The 17,021-nt window shown below is 42.1% G+C and overlaps 1 protein-coding gene across 3 annotated transcripts in view; it reads left to right on the top strand.

The window, feature by feature from the left end:
• Window positions 1–510: 510 nt before the first annotated feature.
• The window catches only part of UBE2E2 (ubiquitin conjugating enzyme E2 E2), a 341,147-nt gene continuing 324,636 nt past the window's right edge, over window positions 511–17,021 (top strand). The window contains exons 1-3 of one of the 3 annotated variants that reach the window (XM_038390202.2): window positions 511–707; window positions 6,583–6,771; window positions 15,548–15,598. In XM_038390202.2, the coding sequence (XP_038246130.1) occupies window positions 6,596–6,771; window positions 15,548–15,598 (227 nt within the window). In that variant the 5' untranslated portion in view covers window positions 511–707; window positions 6,583–6,595. The remainder of the gene's footprint in view (window positions 708–6,582; window positions 6,772–15,547; window positions 15,599–17,021) is intronic. The other 2 variants (XM_043509037.1, XM_038390203.2) reach the window with 2 other exon arrangements.

Here is a 17,021-nt window from a genome sequence, read left to right as displayed (position 1 = left end):
CACCCAGCTTCCACCAGACCTAGCCCCTCCTTTCATCCATCCAGGTGGCCAGCCCAATGATGGCCATACATAACCCCAATGCAACCACCTTAACTAAACGTAATTCCCCATGCATCTACCTCCCCTACACATAACTCCCCCCCCCACACATACACACAGAGCTGGGCACCCAGCTCCCCTACACATAACCCCCCCCACAGATACCCACCCAGTTCCCCGCACCTAACCCCCAGCTCCCCCCCACCTAACCCCGCCCCACGGCACCCAGCTCCCCCCTACCTAACCCTCATCCCGGCACCCAGCTCCCCCACCACCCACCTCTCGCACCCGATTCACTTTTCTCACCCCAGCGCTCCCACCGGTGTTTCCCTTTAACGCGCGCTCCCGCCAGACCCCTCCACCCCCGCGCCCGCTCGCGGGTCATTTTCGCCTCCCCCTCTGAGAACGTGCGCGCGAGCCCGCTCCTCCCCCGACCCGCGAGCTCCGGGCTCATTGGCTGTCGGGTGCGCGCGCGCGGCGGGGTCGGGTGCGCGCGGCGGCAGCTTCACTTCTCTTCGGGCAGCGGCGGCGGCGGCAGCGGTAGCCGAGGGGGCAGCACGTAGCCCCCACCCCTCGCCTGGCCCGAGCCGAGCCGAGCCGGGCCGCTCGCCGCGCAGCGCCCGCAGCCTGAGCCGGCACCAACACCAGCCCTAGCCCTGCGCCCGCAGGTAACGACTCCCCTCTCCCTGTTCCCCCCGGCACCGCCTGCCCCCAATCCCCTGTCTCTGCCCCCCCCCCAGCACTGCCTGCCCCTGCCCGCCTCATTCCTCTAAACTCCCCCCCCCCAGCACTGCCTGCTGCCCCATCTCTCTCCCGCCGCACCCCACCTAGGGCATCGCCTGTTCCCTTGTACCCTCCTGCCCCCACACCCATTCCTTTTATCCCCAGCAATACCTGCCCCATCACCTTACCCCCCCCCATCCAGCAGCCCCCAGCACTGTCTGCCCCTCCAGCACATCGCTTTGCCCCCCCCCCCAGCCCCTGTCCCGTTCCTCTACTCTCCTGGCACTGCCTGCCCCCCTCCCCCACTACATTCCTCTACTCTCCTGGCACTGCCTGCCCCCCAACCTCCTCCAGCCCAGTTCTCCTACCCCCTGGCATCACCACCTCCCTCCTAGCCCATCTCTCTACCTCCCCGACTCCCCGCTACCCAGCACAACTTGTTCCCCTGGGCTCCCCTCCCTATCCCCTTTCTATAGCCCCATTCATCCTTATGCCCTTGACACCTCTCCTCAGCCCATCCCTCTGCCCCATCCATCCATCCCCAGGTCCCCCAGCCATAGCTGCACAGATCCCTACATCCTCCTTACTCTCACCATATCTCTTGCCCCATCTTTCTGTCCATCCTTGTGTCCCCTAGCCAACTCTGTCTATGCATCTCCACATCCTCTGCTCCAGCTATATCCATCCCACAGCTCCCCAAACCCCTCATATCCCCTCTATCACTCCTACCCCATCCACCTGCCCTCTGACATCCCTCCACATCTCACTGCAATAGCTCCATCTATTCCCCTGTCACCCTCTTCCCCACCACCTCCCGCTGACCTAGCCCCATCAATTCCCCTTTTCTACTCCCTCCACCACATTCCTCCTGCCTCTGTTCCTCTCCCAGGGTCCTAGAAATGCCTTCTCTCCAAATCTTTCTACAATAACACCTGCATTCTTCAGCAATATCTCCTTCACTATCCCCTACAATACTCCCACACACAGGCAAAGGCCACTTTCTTTTCCCCCTCTTATCATCCCTATATCTCTACCAGTACTTCTGTTTCTTTTGCTCTCCTCTCATTGCCCTTCTATCCCCTAGAAATACCCTTCCCTCTCCTTAGTATCTTGTTCTTAAACTCCCCTTATCCTCTCTTTGCACTCATTCACAAACACATAGAGGGGGTAAAGAATTCCTTCCCCCATTATTCCCTTATCTCCCAGTTCTCACTATTATAACCCCTTGCCCCCAAGGAGTGGGATGGGGAGCACCCCCCCCTTTCAGAAATACATAAGGATGGGAATTGGCAAACACAAGTAAGGAATTCTACCCTATGCAACAGCCCCCTCTTCAATAGAGATGGATCTAAACCACCCCACTGCGTGATGAGTAAATTAATCCCTTAGCTCATTTTGCCCAACCCCCCATCTCTTCCTCATATGACCCCTATGCCTTCCTTACAAAGTCTTCTTCCATCATCCACTGTCACCTATTTCTCACCCCTAATCCTTTTCCTTCCAGCCTCTCTCTTTTCGCCTTCTCCCTACCCCTTTCCTCCTCCACACAAAGTATCTGGAAAGTGCAGGATAAATGTCATTTTGAAAAGTGCCTGTTTCAGTCTCCTGCTATCTTCTAGTACTGCATAATTATTGTACATTGTGTCTCTCTGACATGTGCCTCCCCCTCCCCCTCCAGGCAGCAGGAAAATAGGAGAGGGGGGTGTGTGTGTGTGTGTGTGTGTGTGTGTTTCAGTCTAGAGCTGCTGCAGCAGCAGCTTTTTATTTCTTTCTGGGTCCCTCTCTCAACCATAGACATTGGCCTGGTTGGCTAGAAATCGGACTCCTCCTGTTTTCTCTCCTATAATGTTTTGATCTTTTCGCCCTTTATGATTTCTAATGAAGATCAAGTGAGGTGTCTGCTCCTGCTGCTGCTTTTCATGGACCCAGCAGAAAAGTTCAATTTATCTTTGCTTATAGGAATTAAGGCAGCTTTAGAAAGACTTCATCACTGGCTCTGCTGCCCTCAGGACTATCTGCACATTGCCAGGATCTCTTTCCCTAGCTGCTACTGTTGGTTTGTTTGTGTGTGTGGGGGGGAAGAGCATGGCATAAATGGAAGAAGTATGTTCTCTTGAACGTGTTTGACTTAAAATTTATAGCAGAGGTTTGATACAAAGGTCTCTGAAGAATCATGGTGTGTTCAGGGAAATACTTTTAATCCCCCTTCTGTTCCCTCCATCCAGTTCTCTCAACACAAGGGCAGCAGAGGGTTTAAATTTTGAATGTGGCATAATTTAGCAATCCAGAGAATTGGACACAGTCTTTTTTCTTTTCTCTTTGCACTGAGACGAGACTAGGGGATGTTTGGCTTCAAGAAATATTTTGTGTGTGTTTGTGTAATTGCACTGAAATGTTTTCCCACAGTGTCATTCCCGTTTCGATTTTTCCACTCTTATTGTTCGTTTTTTCTTATTTTGGCCACATATTTGAAGGTCTGACTTCACAGACCCTTTTAAATATTCTTTTATCGAGGTTAAATTTAGCTTTCAATCCTTAAATAAAATATAACTTGATTTTTATTTAAATGAAATAAAAGGGACAGTATAGAAAATATTTGCCTCTGAGAGTGAAATAAGAAAATAGCCAGACATCAAATGACAGATTTAAACGTTTTCGTGTTGTAAAAGCTGGCATTACTTGTTACAGTAATTACACATTATGGGCTACTGTTTCTGCATATATCTGTTGAGTAGTAACCTGAATTCATGAAGTGAATGCAGTAGTTCTTGGATAATAGTAATATTTATAGCAGAATCATCCACAGCAGACCTTCTGTGGACATAAACTTCATTAAAAGATGTTGCTGATTTTTTTTTTCCAACAGTTTAAAGTATACATATGTTGTGTGGATAATCCTCTCATTCTAAAATTAAATGTTAATGGAAGATCAATATCCAAACTTGCAGAGCAAATAAAGAATATCTCAAGTGTGTTAAGGAAATATAAGATTGTTTTACCTCTGTATAGAAACAGAAAATATAACTATATGTAGCTGCGAAGTCAAAATGTGCATTTAATAGTTGTATGCAGTGTAGTTGTAGCAATATTGGTCCCAGGATATTGGAGACACAAGGTGGGTGAGCTAATTTCTTTTAGCTTGTTTCTCACCAGCAGAAGTTGGTCCAATGAAAGATATTACCCTGCCCACCTTGTCTCATTTAATAATTGTAACTCGGTCTTGAAACTATCAGTGTATTTATAGTAGCTTGTTTGTTAACTTAAAGCTTTATTTTTCTCCCTTAAGATTTGACAACTGGGATGTAGATACCTAAGATTAATCTGTGTAAAATGTGAAATATGGAAAAGACAATGTTATGTCTCTGCTGTGGGAAAAATTTAAGAAATAAAAGAATTGTTTACTGTTAACTATAGAAGTCAAATAATGCATCATTTTCCATTCTTAAATGCACCACTAAGTCTGTACAATGTAATCATTTTTATAATCAAAACAAAAAAAAAAGAGCTGATACTGATTAAGGCTAATCTATTCTAGCTTCCATCATCATGAACTGTGTTCTCTTTAAGAATTCTAAACCCCACCAAACCTCACTGCTTTGATACAGTCATATAAATTAAGCAAAGGGACTTAATTCATATGAAAGTGGTTAGGATTCATTCACATGAATAATCATTTGCAGTATCGGGCCCCCATTGGAGGCCATTATTTAAGCAAAGCGTATGATATTTTTGATAAATTTAAGATTTTGGTAATGCTCCTAACTGCAGAAAATTTTTTTTTTTCAGTAGGCAACTATCACAATTTTTGGTTCTTTGTTTGCTTTTTTTTTCTTTCTTCCAGCGCCACCTCAGTGACAGTGAAGTTTTTCCTTCTTTCCACTGCCCTCCTTCCATATATGTATTGGGAATACTGTCTGGGTAGAATATTTCCATCCTAATGTTCAGTTACAAACTATTAATAAACTTTTAGTGGGTTATATAAGCAAACTATTGCACATTTTACATCATATTTTTTAGAGCAGTGGTTCTCAAACTTCATTGCACTGGAACCTCCTTTTCTGACAACAAATTACTACACACGTTACTGGAGTGGGGACTGAAGCCTGAGCCTGCCCAAGCTCCACTGCCCTGGGTGGTGGGAGCAAAGTCTGAGGGCTTCAGCCACAGGTGTGGGGCGGGGGCCTGTAACCTGAACCCCGCCACTCAGGGCTAAAGCCCTCAGGTTTCGGCCCTGAGCGATGGGGCACAGGCTTCGGCTTTGGCCCTAGCAAGTTTAATGCCAACTTTCAGGACCCCTTTAAAATGGGGTTGGAGCCATTTTGGGGTCCTGACCCACAGTTTGAGAGCTGCTGTTTTAGAGTCAGAGTCTGGAATCCTGGTTTATTCTCTTGAGAGAATATTGCAGCATATTATAATTGAGATGTACAGTTTTCTGTAACTGGTGTTCTGCGTATGGTTTCTGTATATGGCTAAAAGGATAAATGAGACAAAGTTCACAGACTAAAACAATATTGAACATAAACCTCGTGCACTGTAGGTCAGATTCTGATGTGAATTACATCTGTATAATTCCACTGAGTTCATGTAGGTTGCACAGATGTAACTGAGCAAAAGTTGGCCCTATATGCTATTAAAGTTGTTCTTTTATTAGAATATCACAAAGAGAACACAGTGGTGTCACTGAGGTAAAGAGGGACCTTCTAGTATTGCTTCAGGTTTCAAATAGATTCAGTCAGCAATTGTTGCCACCACATCTGGCAATCTTAGATCTAACCCCCAAGAAAAAGCCTCATTTACAACAGTTAGAGAAGTCATAATATTAATTACAACCATTTTAATTTAAACAGTCTATAGTTGAAGAAATGCAATTATTAAAGTGAAGGAGGAAAAGAAGAATATAGCTAAATGTTACAAGTGTGAGATAAAATATACTGAGATAATAAAGTTAGACTTCTCGGTGACTAGTGTTCATTGACAGCTTTGTCGTCTGATGTCCTCTGCTCACAAACAGGCTTTAGCAGTACAGATTTCCTTACGTTTTCCCACCAATGTGCTTACTCCCTGGTGTGGGAGTATCATCTCTAGCTATGAAAGATAGTTCCATTTCTGGTTTCAGAGTAGCAGCCGTGTTAGTCTGTATTCGCAAAAAGAAAAGGAGTACTTGTGGCACCTTAGAGACTAACAAATTTATTAGAGCATAAGCTTTCGTGAGCTACAGCTCACTTCATCGGATGCATTTCATTTCTATGTCCTTATAAGCTTTCTCTATCAAGTGTGCCAACCAAAATGAATTCTGTGAAGTGGAAACCCATCCACTGGGAGTTGGTTAGCCTAGACTTTTTACCTGTGGGCTAATGAATAGTCTTAAAATAGTAATGACTGCCAGTTACTAACAAAAGGGGCCTGATTTGAACCAATGTCTTAGAGGTGAAAGACTCTTCCTCCCATCACTAATCCCTTGAGCTATCCACTCCATTAAGCCTCGATTGATTGTCTTATTCATTTGGTTTTGTTTTCCACTTAGCATTTATTCTGGATATCTCCCTTTCAATATTTTTCATATATGTAAAAAGGCTTTTCATATTTTGTTGTATACTTTGTAGTTGATGTAAAATGTCTATCTCTTCAGTTACTCTGTAGACGTTTGTGGCTAGATTCTTCAATACTGCAGACTAAAATACTGCAATATAAAGAGTACAATATTATGCAAGTAATTTCTTCACCCTATATATCTCTAGTTTAAAAAAAAAAAGCATAGTATTGTTACTAAAGTTATCAGACATTTTAAGAAGAGACTCCTTACTCGTCTTTGTTTTTTAGCCCAGAGTCTAAAATGTCCACTGAAGGGCAAAGAGTTGATGATAGCCCAAGCACTAGTGGAGGAAGCTCTGATGGAGATCAACGTGAGGGTGTTCAGCAAGAGCAAGAAAGGGAGCAGGTTCAACCCAAGAAAAAGGAGGGCAAGATCTCTAGCAAAACAGCTGCTAAACTATCAACTAGTGCTAAAAGGTACCCTGCTCTTTGAAGCTTTTTTTTTTTTTTGGATGGGCATCAGCCTAATTCATTTTCTTAATGTTTTATTACAGTATGATTGAATTTGTACATTAGTTCTTTGATTGGGGTCGCAATGTGACCTGTATGCTGCTGCTGCTGCTACTTTTTAAAAAAATATATTTATTTTTTGGCAAACTGGTTTGTTTTCACATGGGTTTAATATTAGCTTGCATGATGGAAACTGACACTGTTTTATTCTTAGTAAAACTCAGTTTTTTGTATTCTTATGAAGTGTGTGTGTGTGTGTGTGTGTGTGTGAGAGAGAGAGAGAGAAACTTGTCAGTGTAACTTAGAGTTAATTAACCATAAACATTTCAGACAAGTCAGTAATTCAGCGTGCTAGGAGAGTACTGTAATACCTATCACTACAAAGTACTGCATTTTCTTGTCCCAGATGGTCAAGTCAGAAATGATGGAATGAACAAATGTTTTCGTTTCATTACATTAAACTGTGTTATGTCTTAATTCTGTTTTTGTGTTTTTTTTTCCCATTCCTGAGAGGAATAGTAGATTTGGAGAATAGCTATTGAAATGACCCCACTCCGTCACATCAGTCATTGGATCATTGGCATGCATGGACTGTGCAAAGGAAGCCTGCATTAACAGTGTAGCCATGTCACATCAGTATTACTTTAGGCAGCAATGTTCAAAACCTATTAAAGGGAACCCAAATACAAAACAATTTTAAGAGTTTATATTGAACCCAAATGTGCAGACCTAACTCATGCAGAACTCTGAGCTTGATTCTTCACTAATTTACACCAGTCTAAATTAGGAGTTACTGTTGTAAAACTAGTATAAAGGAGAGGAGAATCAGGCCCCCATTGTGTTCATTTGGCGTTTCTTCTAAATATGGTGTGTACATATTCATAGGCTGCAAATACTAGTGTGTGTACATTTTAATTCATACATTTTACCTTACTTTGACTTGATAGTATATAATTTATTTGTACCAGCCTCACAGATCTAAACCTCTCTACGTACCTACTCCGGTATCTTCATGAGTCACTCTCCATCCTGCCAGTGATGCCAGTATTGATCACGCATTTTGTCCACTTCTCTGTTTATCTTCAGGCTTTCATTTTATTCAAGGATAATCTTCCTTTATGTAGTCTGTGGCGCCAATGCCCGCTTCCCTCCCCGCCTTTCAAATCTTTCCTCAAGGTCCACTTCTACCATGATGCTTACAGAAGATTATCTAGCCATTATCAGTTGGCAGAAGATCAATGGGGATTACTAATATCTAACTCTTTTTTTTATATTTTATAACTAAAGGGAGAAGAACGACTATCAATAACTTAGAACTATAAAATTGTGCAAATACCTGGTCTTTGTAGTTGCTACTGCTTCTAACCTTGCCTATGCTCACATATCTCCTATTGTTACATCAACTTGTTGTGTCTTGTAGCCACATTAGAATAGGTTCTGCACATTCCTGTGTTTGTACAGTGCCCAGCACAATGATACCATGATTCCGACTGGGGCCTGTGACACTACTGTATTAAAAAATTTATGATAGCAGTTGGGCTATTTATTCTTAGTTCTGTGTCTTCAAAGCTTAGAGCTCTTATTAACATGCATTTAGCAGTGATAAAATTACTTAAACCTTTTAAAATTTAATCATATCTGCTAGTGGTTTCTGCTGAAACTAATTATTCCAATTGCAGACAGATATGTTTGCCAATCAGACTGTAAAACAGCAGTTTTACATGTATAGTATATAAAAAAAATTATGAATCTGAAAGTTGAAATGTTTTCCAAGAACTATGCTTCTTAAAATTGTTTGGATATGTTCAAATAAACTTGTAGTTTAATAATTCTGTAAAGTAGTAAGAGACTTATTTAGATGTTAGTCTTATCAACATTGGTAACTGCAGAGTCACTTCAGTTAAAGTTGTTTCTACTTTCTTATCCAAACCCCATTTTCAGGGGCTTGTAACTCCACTTATGAATTATTTAGGCTGAAAATTTAATATACAAATTCTTAGCTTGATAAGGTGGCTGTTTGAAACGTGTGAAAATCAGTTGGAATGTTTTAAGAATATGGGGAAGAAAATAAACTGCTATAGGGTTCTGTTGCTTTTTTATTTACCACTTGCAAGGAGTAGCTTGGAATAAAAATAAAATTTTAAAGGTACTTACCTCTCAATATGAGATATTGAGACAAACATCTTAGAGCAGTGGTTTTCAAACTTTTTTTTCTGGGGACCCAGTTGAAGAAAATTGGTGGTGCCCGCAGCCAATGAAGCTGGGGGTGAGGGGCTCGGATGTGGGAGGGGCTCGGGTGTGGAAGAGGGTTGGGATGCAGCTGTGAGGGCTGCCTAGTGGGGCTAGGAATGAGGGTTCAGGGTGTGGAGGGGGCTCTGGGCTGGGGCAGGGAGTTGGGGTACAGGAGGAAGTCAGGGCTCTGGGCTTCGGGTGCAGGCTCTGGGCTGGGGCTGAAGGGTTTGGGGTACAGGAGGGGCTCTGGGTTTTGGGGGGTCTCAGGGCGGTGGCAGGGGATTGGAGTGAGGGTTGGGGCGCTGACTTACCTCTAGTGGCTCCCGGTCAGCGGTGGTGCCAGGGTGCAGAGGCAAGCTTCCCACCCGTCCTCGCACCATGGACTGCGCTGTGCCCCGGAAGCAGCCAGCAGCAGGTCTGGCTCCTAGGCAGAGGCATGCAAGCAGCTCATGCCTGCAGGCACTCCCCGCCCCGAGCTGTGTGCGGAGCCGATATTTGGGGTGGGGCAGCACACAGAGCCCTCTGGCCCCCCTGCCTTAAAGCCAGACCCACTGCTGCCCGCTTCTGGGGCACAACTCAGTGTTGGAACAGGTAGACACTAGCCTGCCTTAGCTGGGAAGCACCGCCAATGGTACTTCTAACAACCGGTTGACGCTGCTGACCAGAGATGCTCGAGTCCCTGCGTGCTGAGCAAGGCGACCCAGGACCTTACATGCTGCAACCCAGTACTGGGTCGTGACCCGAACTTGGAAAAACACTGCTTTAGAGTGTGTTTTTTGTAAACACAACTTAATAGGACTACTTGCAGGATTAGAGGTATAGCAGTTCACTTGAAATGTTCATCTCTTCAAAAATAATAGTGAGTTTTACCAGTTGATTGTGGAGAAAGACTGCACCAATATTTTGCGGAAACCGATTTCTGCTCTGTTACATGCATGTAACCCCACTGAATCCAGTTGTTAGTCTAAAATCCCAATAACGTTTGCATAATGGAGGACAATTCATCCAGTAACTGTTTTTAATAACTCTAAAATAATTTTGGAATCACACAATTGAAGTTAGCAGAATAATTTAAAGCATCCAGCTTTTACATGAATTATAATTATTAGACAGCACTGGAAAACTAATACAGCTCTGGAGCTTAGTCTTATTCCAAGTGCTAAATTATAGTCTACAGACTGCAGGCTTCATTCTGATCTCAGTTTGGAAGCCATGCATTGTCACACACTTGAAAAATGTATTTGTGCACGTGGAAGTGAAGTAGCAATCTTATTTTAGATACGTTATCCTGAGTAATTACCCTGTGTATCTCAGATTAGAATTAAAATCTAAAGAGTTGTTGTAATACAAATTTTCTTGCTGTTATAAATTTGATTCTAAAATTTTACTACTTATAAAAGTCACTTCAGCAATATTATTTTTATATAAATCAATAGAAGGAAATGTTCAGTTACGTGTGAAATGTGCTCCAAGATGTTCTATAATATATATATACTCTTTAGGGTGCTACCTCAGCAATTTAATGCTCCCTAAAATGACTTGATTTTGAGGGAAGTATGAGGCATTTTGTGCTTCCCTGTATTCCTGAGTATTATAGTTTGTGTAACATTATCAACATTATTTTAATTTAGTTTTTGGTGGTTAATTTAATTGCAAATGTTGCAGTCATAGGATGCTCATCTTACTTCGATGAGTTTTCTTCTGTCAGCATTTTGTGTTGACTTGTATTTCTGTTTTTCCTTCTTTCTCTTTTCTCCTCACCCCCATTTAGTGGGTTTTTGTGTGGTTCCAGTAGAAGAGTGATAAGTTAGGGATATATGGGTTGCCATAATAGAATAGTATTTTAAATAAATTTGGCAACCAATATTGTACTTGACAAGCCACAAGTGACCGAGAAAATACTGAAAAAGGAAAACAACTCCATGACTTTTTTTTAAGTTGGCATTTATAAGTGGGCCTAATATATTCTGTTCTCCTTAAACAGCCATTCTTAGTTCAATTTCCAAGGACGCTGTTCTGTCACAACTTTTGAAAGAGTGAAATGTATAATAGGGTTTGCCCTGTTTTAAAATGTGGTCTAAATTTTCTCCAATCTGGGTTTTTGGGTTGCCTAATGTTTATGTGAAGGGAGGCACAAAGCCCAGAAAAATGGAAGCAATAAAATGAATTTCTAGGAAGAGTGACTACATGGCAATAAATAGTAGGACCTGAGCGCCTCTAGAGTATTCAGTCCTCAATCTTTTCCTCATAAAAATGCTACAGAATCCTTACTTTACAAGTGACAGCAAGCAATCCTGCTAGTCTTACAGCAGTAGTTCCCCACAGCCTCATATTTATTAGTATTTGAGAGCACTTTTCATTTTGAAAAAGCTTGTCCTAGATTAGCTGATCCTTTCAGGGTAGATAAGTATTTTTCCCCATCTGTAAAATGGGGGAGCACGGAGAGAGAGAGCTTGAATTTTCTAAGACCATAAAAGGAGCATCAGTGTGACATTGCAAATTGCATGTTCCTGGTGCAGTCCTGGATTCTGACTACTGGAGCATGGTTCTCTCTCACTAGTCAAGTAGTAACATAATAGTACTAATAAGTACTAATAACTGATACCTATTTTCATTTTTTATTATATAGCCTGGCATTGCTAAATATAAATACATTTGGGCAGAAAATCTGTTGGCAACAAAATCCATAGAGATAGTTGCCAAGGGGGAGGAAGGAAACCCTGTGGTTTCTGAGGGATCCTTCAGAGGCTTGAGCAATCTGTGTGTTGGTTCCTATGCCTCTCTGCTGTCTCTGGATTATCCACTCCACTCCCAGGTGGTATAGCTCCACTGAAGCTATGCTACTAGGGTTTCCCACCATTGAAGGATCCCTGCAGAATAGGTTATACTGCTAGAGTCTGTATATCCTTTACTAGCTCCATGGGATTTATCCTGAACAAGGAATTATGTGCCTCCCCTTCATTACCTGTTTCTGAAAGGCGCTCACCAGAGAGACAGTCAACAGGGTAGTGGCAGCACTAGCATGGTTGGTGTGTAGTAAAGGAGATCTACATGTAGAAGGCAATCAGTATTGGGATTTTTGGGACATGATCTGGTCATTTACATGCAATTTCAACAATAAAATACAAATGCAGTTCGTATTTGTTTCAACCACTTGCTACAGTAACACATGTTCAGGACTTAAATACAAGGTAGCATGCGGTTTCATTTTTGTGGCTAGAGGTGCAAGGTACTGTGATTTCTTCCCTCCACCTCATCCCCAATGAAATTCTTGCTTCTGCTCATCGTCTAGGGGCCAGAAAAAGCAAAACAAATAGCAGTTAATACTATTATGGACAAATATTCTCATGTTTATCTGAACCACATCCTTTAAAGAATCAGATCTATCTATATCAACCTGAAGACCCTAATCATTGTACTAGGGCCTGATATGAGGTGAGGGCAGGAGAGACATCCACAACTTCCCCTTTCCCTTCTGGAATGAAGGGGAGGAGGTTAGATGTGGAAGGATACTGAAAATGGAAGACTTGTGGTTTAGGACACGGGGCAATATCTGTTCTCATTCTCTTCTTGATGTTTCATACTCCTTATGATGAAGTATCAGCTGCTGTATATGTGTGTTCAAAGTGAGGATGTAGTCCAGGGCGGGCAAACTATGGCCTGCCAGCCGTTATAATCTGGCCCTTGAGCTCCTGCTGGGGAGCGGGATCTGGGGCTTGCCCCACTCCGGTGCTCCAGCAGGATCAGGGGCTGTTCCATACAGCTCCTGGAAGCAGCAGCATGGCCCTCCTCCATCTCTTATGCGTAGGAGCAGCCAGGGCGCTCCAATCTGCATTCTGTCCCTGCCCCAACTGCCACCCCCGCAACTCCCATTGGCCGAGAACTGTGGCCAATGGGAGCTGCATGGGTGGGCCTGTGGATGGGGCAGCGTGCAGCACTGCCTGGCCGCAACTCCGCATAGGAGCCAGAGAAAGGACATGCTTCTGCTTCTGGGAGCCGCTTGAGGTAAGTGCTGCCAGGAGCGTGCACTCCAAGCCTCCCCCCATGCCCCCATACCTCCCTACCCCACCGCTGATCCCCCTCCTGCTCTCCAAAACGCTTGATCACAGCCCAGAGCACTCTCCTGCACCCCCAGCCAGAGCCCTTAATGCCCCCCGACCCAGCCCTGATCCCTTTCCCACCCTCCGAAGTCCTCTGTCCAAACCCAGAGCACCCTCCTGCACCCCCAGCCCCAGAGCCTCCTCCTGCACTCTGAATTCCTCATTTCTGGCCCCACCCCAGAGCCCTGATCCCCTCCCACACCTCAACCCCAATTTTGAGGATTCAGAGCCCGCCATACAATTTCTATTCTTGGATGTGGCCCTTGGGCCAAAAAAGTCTCTCCTTCTCCCCGCCCCCCCCCCCGGTGTAGTTCTGAAGTGGTGCATTTTCAGAGCCATTCTGTACAACTTGCCAGAGAGAAAAATCCATAGACCACAAAACTGAAGGAGATTTCTATGTTCCTTAGGTGTTCACATGATCTAAATGAGAGAGTTTCCCATTTTGCTTAAATTTGCACTTTATATAATTTTTGAACTGGAAAAAGGATAATTTAAATATGGAACTCTTTTTTGAGGGGATAAAGGTGGGGGGGGGAGAGAAGGGGTGAGATGTCCGGCAAATATTTTTTTTTTTTAAATGGTAGTGTTTGGTATGTTGAGCCACTTAAACTTGTCATATTTTCTTTTCTTTTTTTTAGTGGATTTTTTAGCATTTCTCTAATTACTTTTTTCCAAATATCAGTTAAGAAAAATTAATTCATGTTTTTTCATTGAGATACCTTCTACTGAAATATACAATATAGTGAAGTATTTACATTCTCTAGCAGTTGGAATCATCAAACATATTTCATTTCTCTCCCTGCACAGAAGTATCTTGTAAATTTTCCCCCAATCTCATACACACATGTGCGCGCACATCCTCCCCAAGATATGAGACTAGGACTAATATAGGAGGTAGCATTTTATTTTTGGCTGGTTCCTTTCCCTTCTTAGGCTACAAACAAATGAATCACAAAATGCATTCTTAATGGAACAAGGGGAGTATTGATAGTAGTTTTGGCCCAGTTTTTAAAAAGGTATTTAGTCATTGCTGTGCTGAACATTGCCTAACTGTTTTAGAAATCTCAATCTCATTTTCAAAAGGCATATAGACACTGACTGTCGATGGAATTTAGACTTGTGGTGTTTGAAAATGAGATTTATGCTACTAAAGCTCCTAAGAGTTGTGGTGATGAGTGCACCAATGCCTAAATACCTTTAAGAATCTGGGCCTTTGAGATTATCTTCCACATCCAGGACTGCATTTAGATCTTAATATTATGTTTAGAATTAGAATAAATTGCTTATTTTTAATCTTGAGTGCTCTAATATACCTGACTGTTTACCTTGGGGAAATCAGTTTCTTTACTCATGCTTGTTATAAATCACCACCATGCATTCTACACACAAGATACACATGTACCTTAGGCCATGCTTGAGCTCTGTGGCTAAGATTTAGCATGTATCCTGGGGAAAGGTAATCTGGCCACTCTAATTTTCTTCATTGAGATGATAAAAGCAATGGATACCTGCTTCTTTAGCCCAGATCTCTGGAAGAGGGGAGAGCATTCAGCAATGTTGAATTATTCCTTTTTTCCCCTTGATGCTGCAGAAAACCCTCCAGGCTGTGGTGTGAACACCTTTGTCGTCAGGTTTTGGATGGATGTGACTAGGTTTACAGGGTGTGTGGTCTGGAGAACCTCCATGGATGGAATGCTGCCCTGCCAAATCTATAGGAATTTTCTTACATAAACTGGTGGTGATTCCTAAACTGATGTGTAGACTCCTGCTTTGCTTTTAAATTCCTTTGGGGGAAGAGGGCTGGTTTGGCCCAGCACAGGTGGGGAGGATAAGGAAATCTAATGCCATAGAGGATAGCTGTACTATGGTTCTGGGGCATGGCGTATGGGTCCAGCCCTCTCTACGATGTACCAAGATGTGTGGAATTCTCACAGTTCTTGGGTTATGAGTCTGTTTTCAGAGATGCTGGGTACTCAAACATATGAAAATCAGCCTATGAAGTCTGTATCTTTTGACCCCTAGTTTTTAAAAATATGGTCAGTTTTTTAAATGTGTGCATTGCCTTACCATAATAGGCCTGTCCACAGAAGGACATAATTTGGCTCTTTTATGAGGCTGGTACATGAGGCATCCTTTCTGAAAAACACTGGTAATTTTTTAAATAAGATGTACGAGCTGAGTCTGACTAGATTGTGTGTGCCACACACAAAAAAACATTGCAGCCTGACTTTCGTCAAATATTTTGTTAAGCCGTTTCATGAAACTTTGACATCAACTTTCCATTACAGATGAGAATGAACTATATATTGTAGTATTAACAGTAGATTTTTCATAAAGTTGGAGGAAATCCATTTAAGAAAAAGTATTGTCTTTATACTTCTGTATATAACTTCTGTTTCTTTTTTCTTAAGAATTCAGAAAGAACTTGCAGAAATTACATTAGACCCTCCTCCAAACTGTAGGTAAGTTTACATGGATTTTATTAATTTGAAATGCATATGGAAATTACATAGAGGACCAGAGGTAATTTTTCAGTTTTTCCTTGGAGGTGAATACTTAGCTTGATTTTTGACATAAAGGACATAAATACCATTGTTTGTAGATGCAAATATTTGTTATCACTTAAATGATAGTGGTGGCGATCAGGAGAAGTTTGCTAAAAATACAGCACTAATGAAATGTAGGCAAAGTTATTGAGTTGCAATTTGTTTACAATCCTGGAAAATATCTTTTTGGTGACAGTTATTAGTGTGACTCTTTTCCTTACAAATTGGTAACTTTGAGAAAAATGTTAAGTACAAACATTGCAGATCTTGATCTTTTTGTCTGGCCATTGGTTATGACATTAAGAGGAAACTTAATGAAGTGGAGTTGGTTATCAAACATTTTTTGACTTTATGCTTTGCCTTTCTGTCAGTTAGGTTTATTTATAGTGAGTTAAAACTTGCTTTAAAATTAGTATTGATGTAGGCAAAGAAAACCCTGTTACCTTGTAGCTCAGATTTTGTAAAATAGTTTTCAGATGGCTGCTCCAGAATTCTTATCTGGCAGCTTGACATAACGGTCATATTGGAATTATGCCAGAGTTGTGCAGCAGTACTTAAGGGAGCCCCTGCAATAGTACCTCTTGCATGGGAAGTCAGACTAAATGCAGATGGATAGTTCTAATCCAATTCTGCCAACTGATTTCCAGCATTGCATGTGGGAAAGGTCCATTCTATCGTGTTGTAAAAAGAAAGTTTGAGAGAAGTAGCTGATGGCATGCAGTTTTTATAATGAATTCCAGTACATTTCAATATCAGATTAACTAAGGAAATGGTAGTAAAAATGACAGTCGGCTTTATTGTTTTGGTTGCTTGACAAAAGTATATGTGTAAGAAAATGTTATAAGAAGATTTGATATAGTTGTGCTGGATCTCAGGATGTAATTCAGGTAGTTACATATGAAAGCACTGTGCAGGGAAGTGGCTTTGTAATAATAGTGTTAAAAGAGTATTTCACTCACTCAATTAGGATGAACATTGCTTTGCTACATAAAACGTTTTAATAACTAAGCTGTTCTGTCATACTTATGACTGAGAGTCTTCAGTCACATCAAAGCTGTTTCAAATGGCAGGCCTTTACTTAGGTGTTGATGACTGATGCTTATTAGTGGGCTGATTTGCTGAGGTAAATATAAAATTCCAGTCTGTACATAAATGAAGAAAGAGCACTTTGAACTGAATCTAAAAGGCTTGCAGTTTTTACAACAGACACATTTGTTTGTTTTTCTGAATCCTTTCTCTTATAACAAAGCAATCATTTTAGTATACTATGTACTGCTATATATATTTTTTTAAAGCAAATGTAAAGTCATCACTAATGGGCTTAGTGGAAACCTCTTTT

The sequence above is a fragment of the Dermochelys coriacea genome, chromosome 2, assembly GCF_009764565.3.
Source record: "Dermochelys coriacea isolate rDerCor1 chromosome 2, rDerCor1.pri.v4, whole genome shotgun sequence".
NCBI classification, from domain to species: Eukaryota; Metazoa; Chordata; order Testudines; family Dermochelyidae; genus Dermochelys; species Dermochelys coriacea.
Note: the sequence above shows the minus strand (reverse complement) of the source record. Positions and strands in the feature narration are given on the sequence as shown.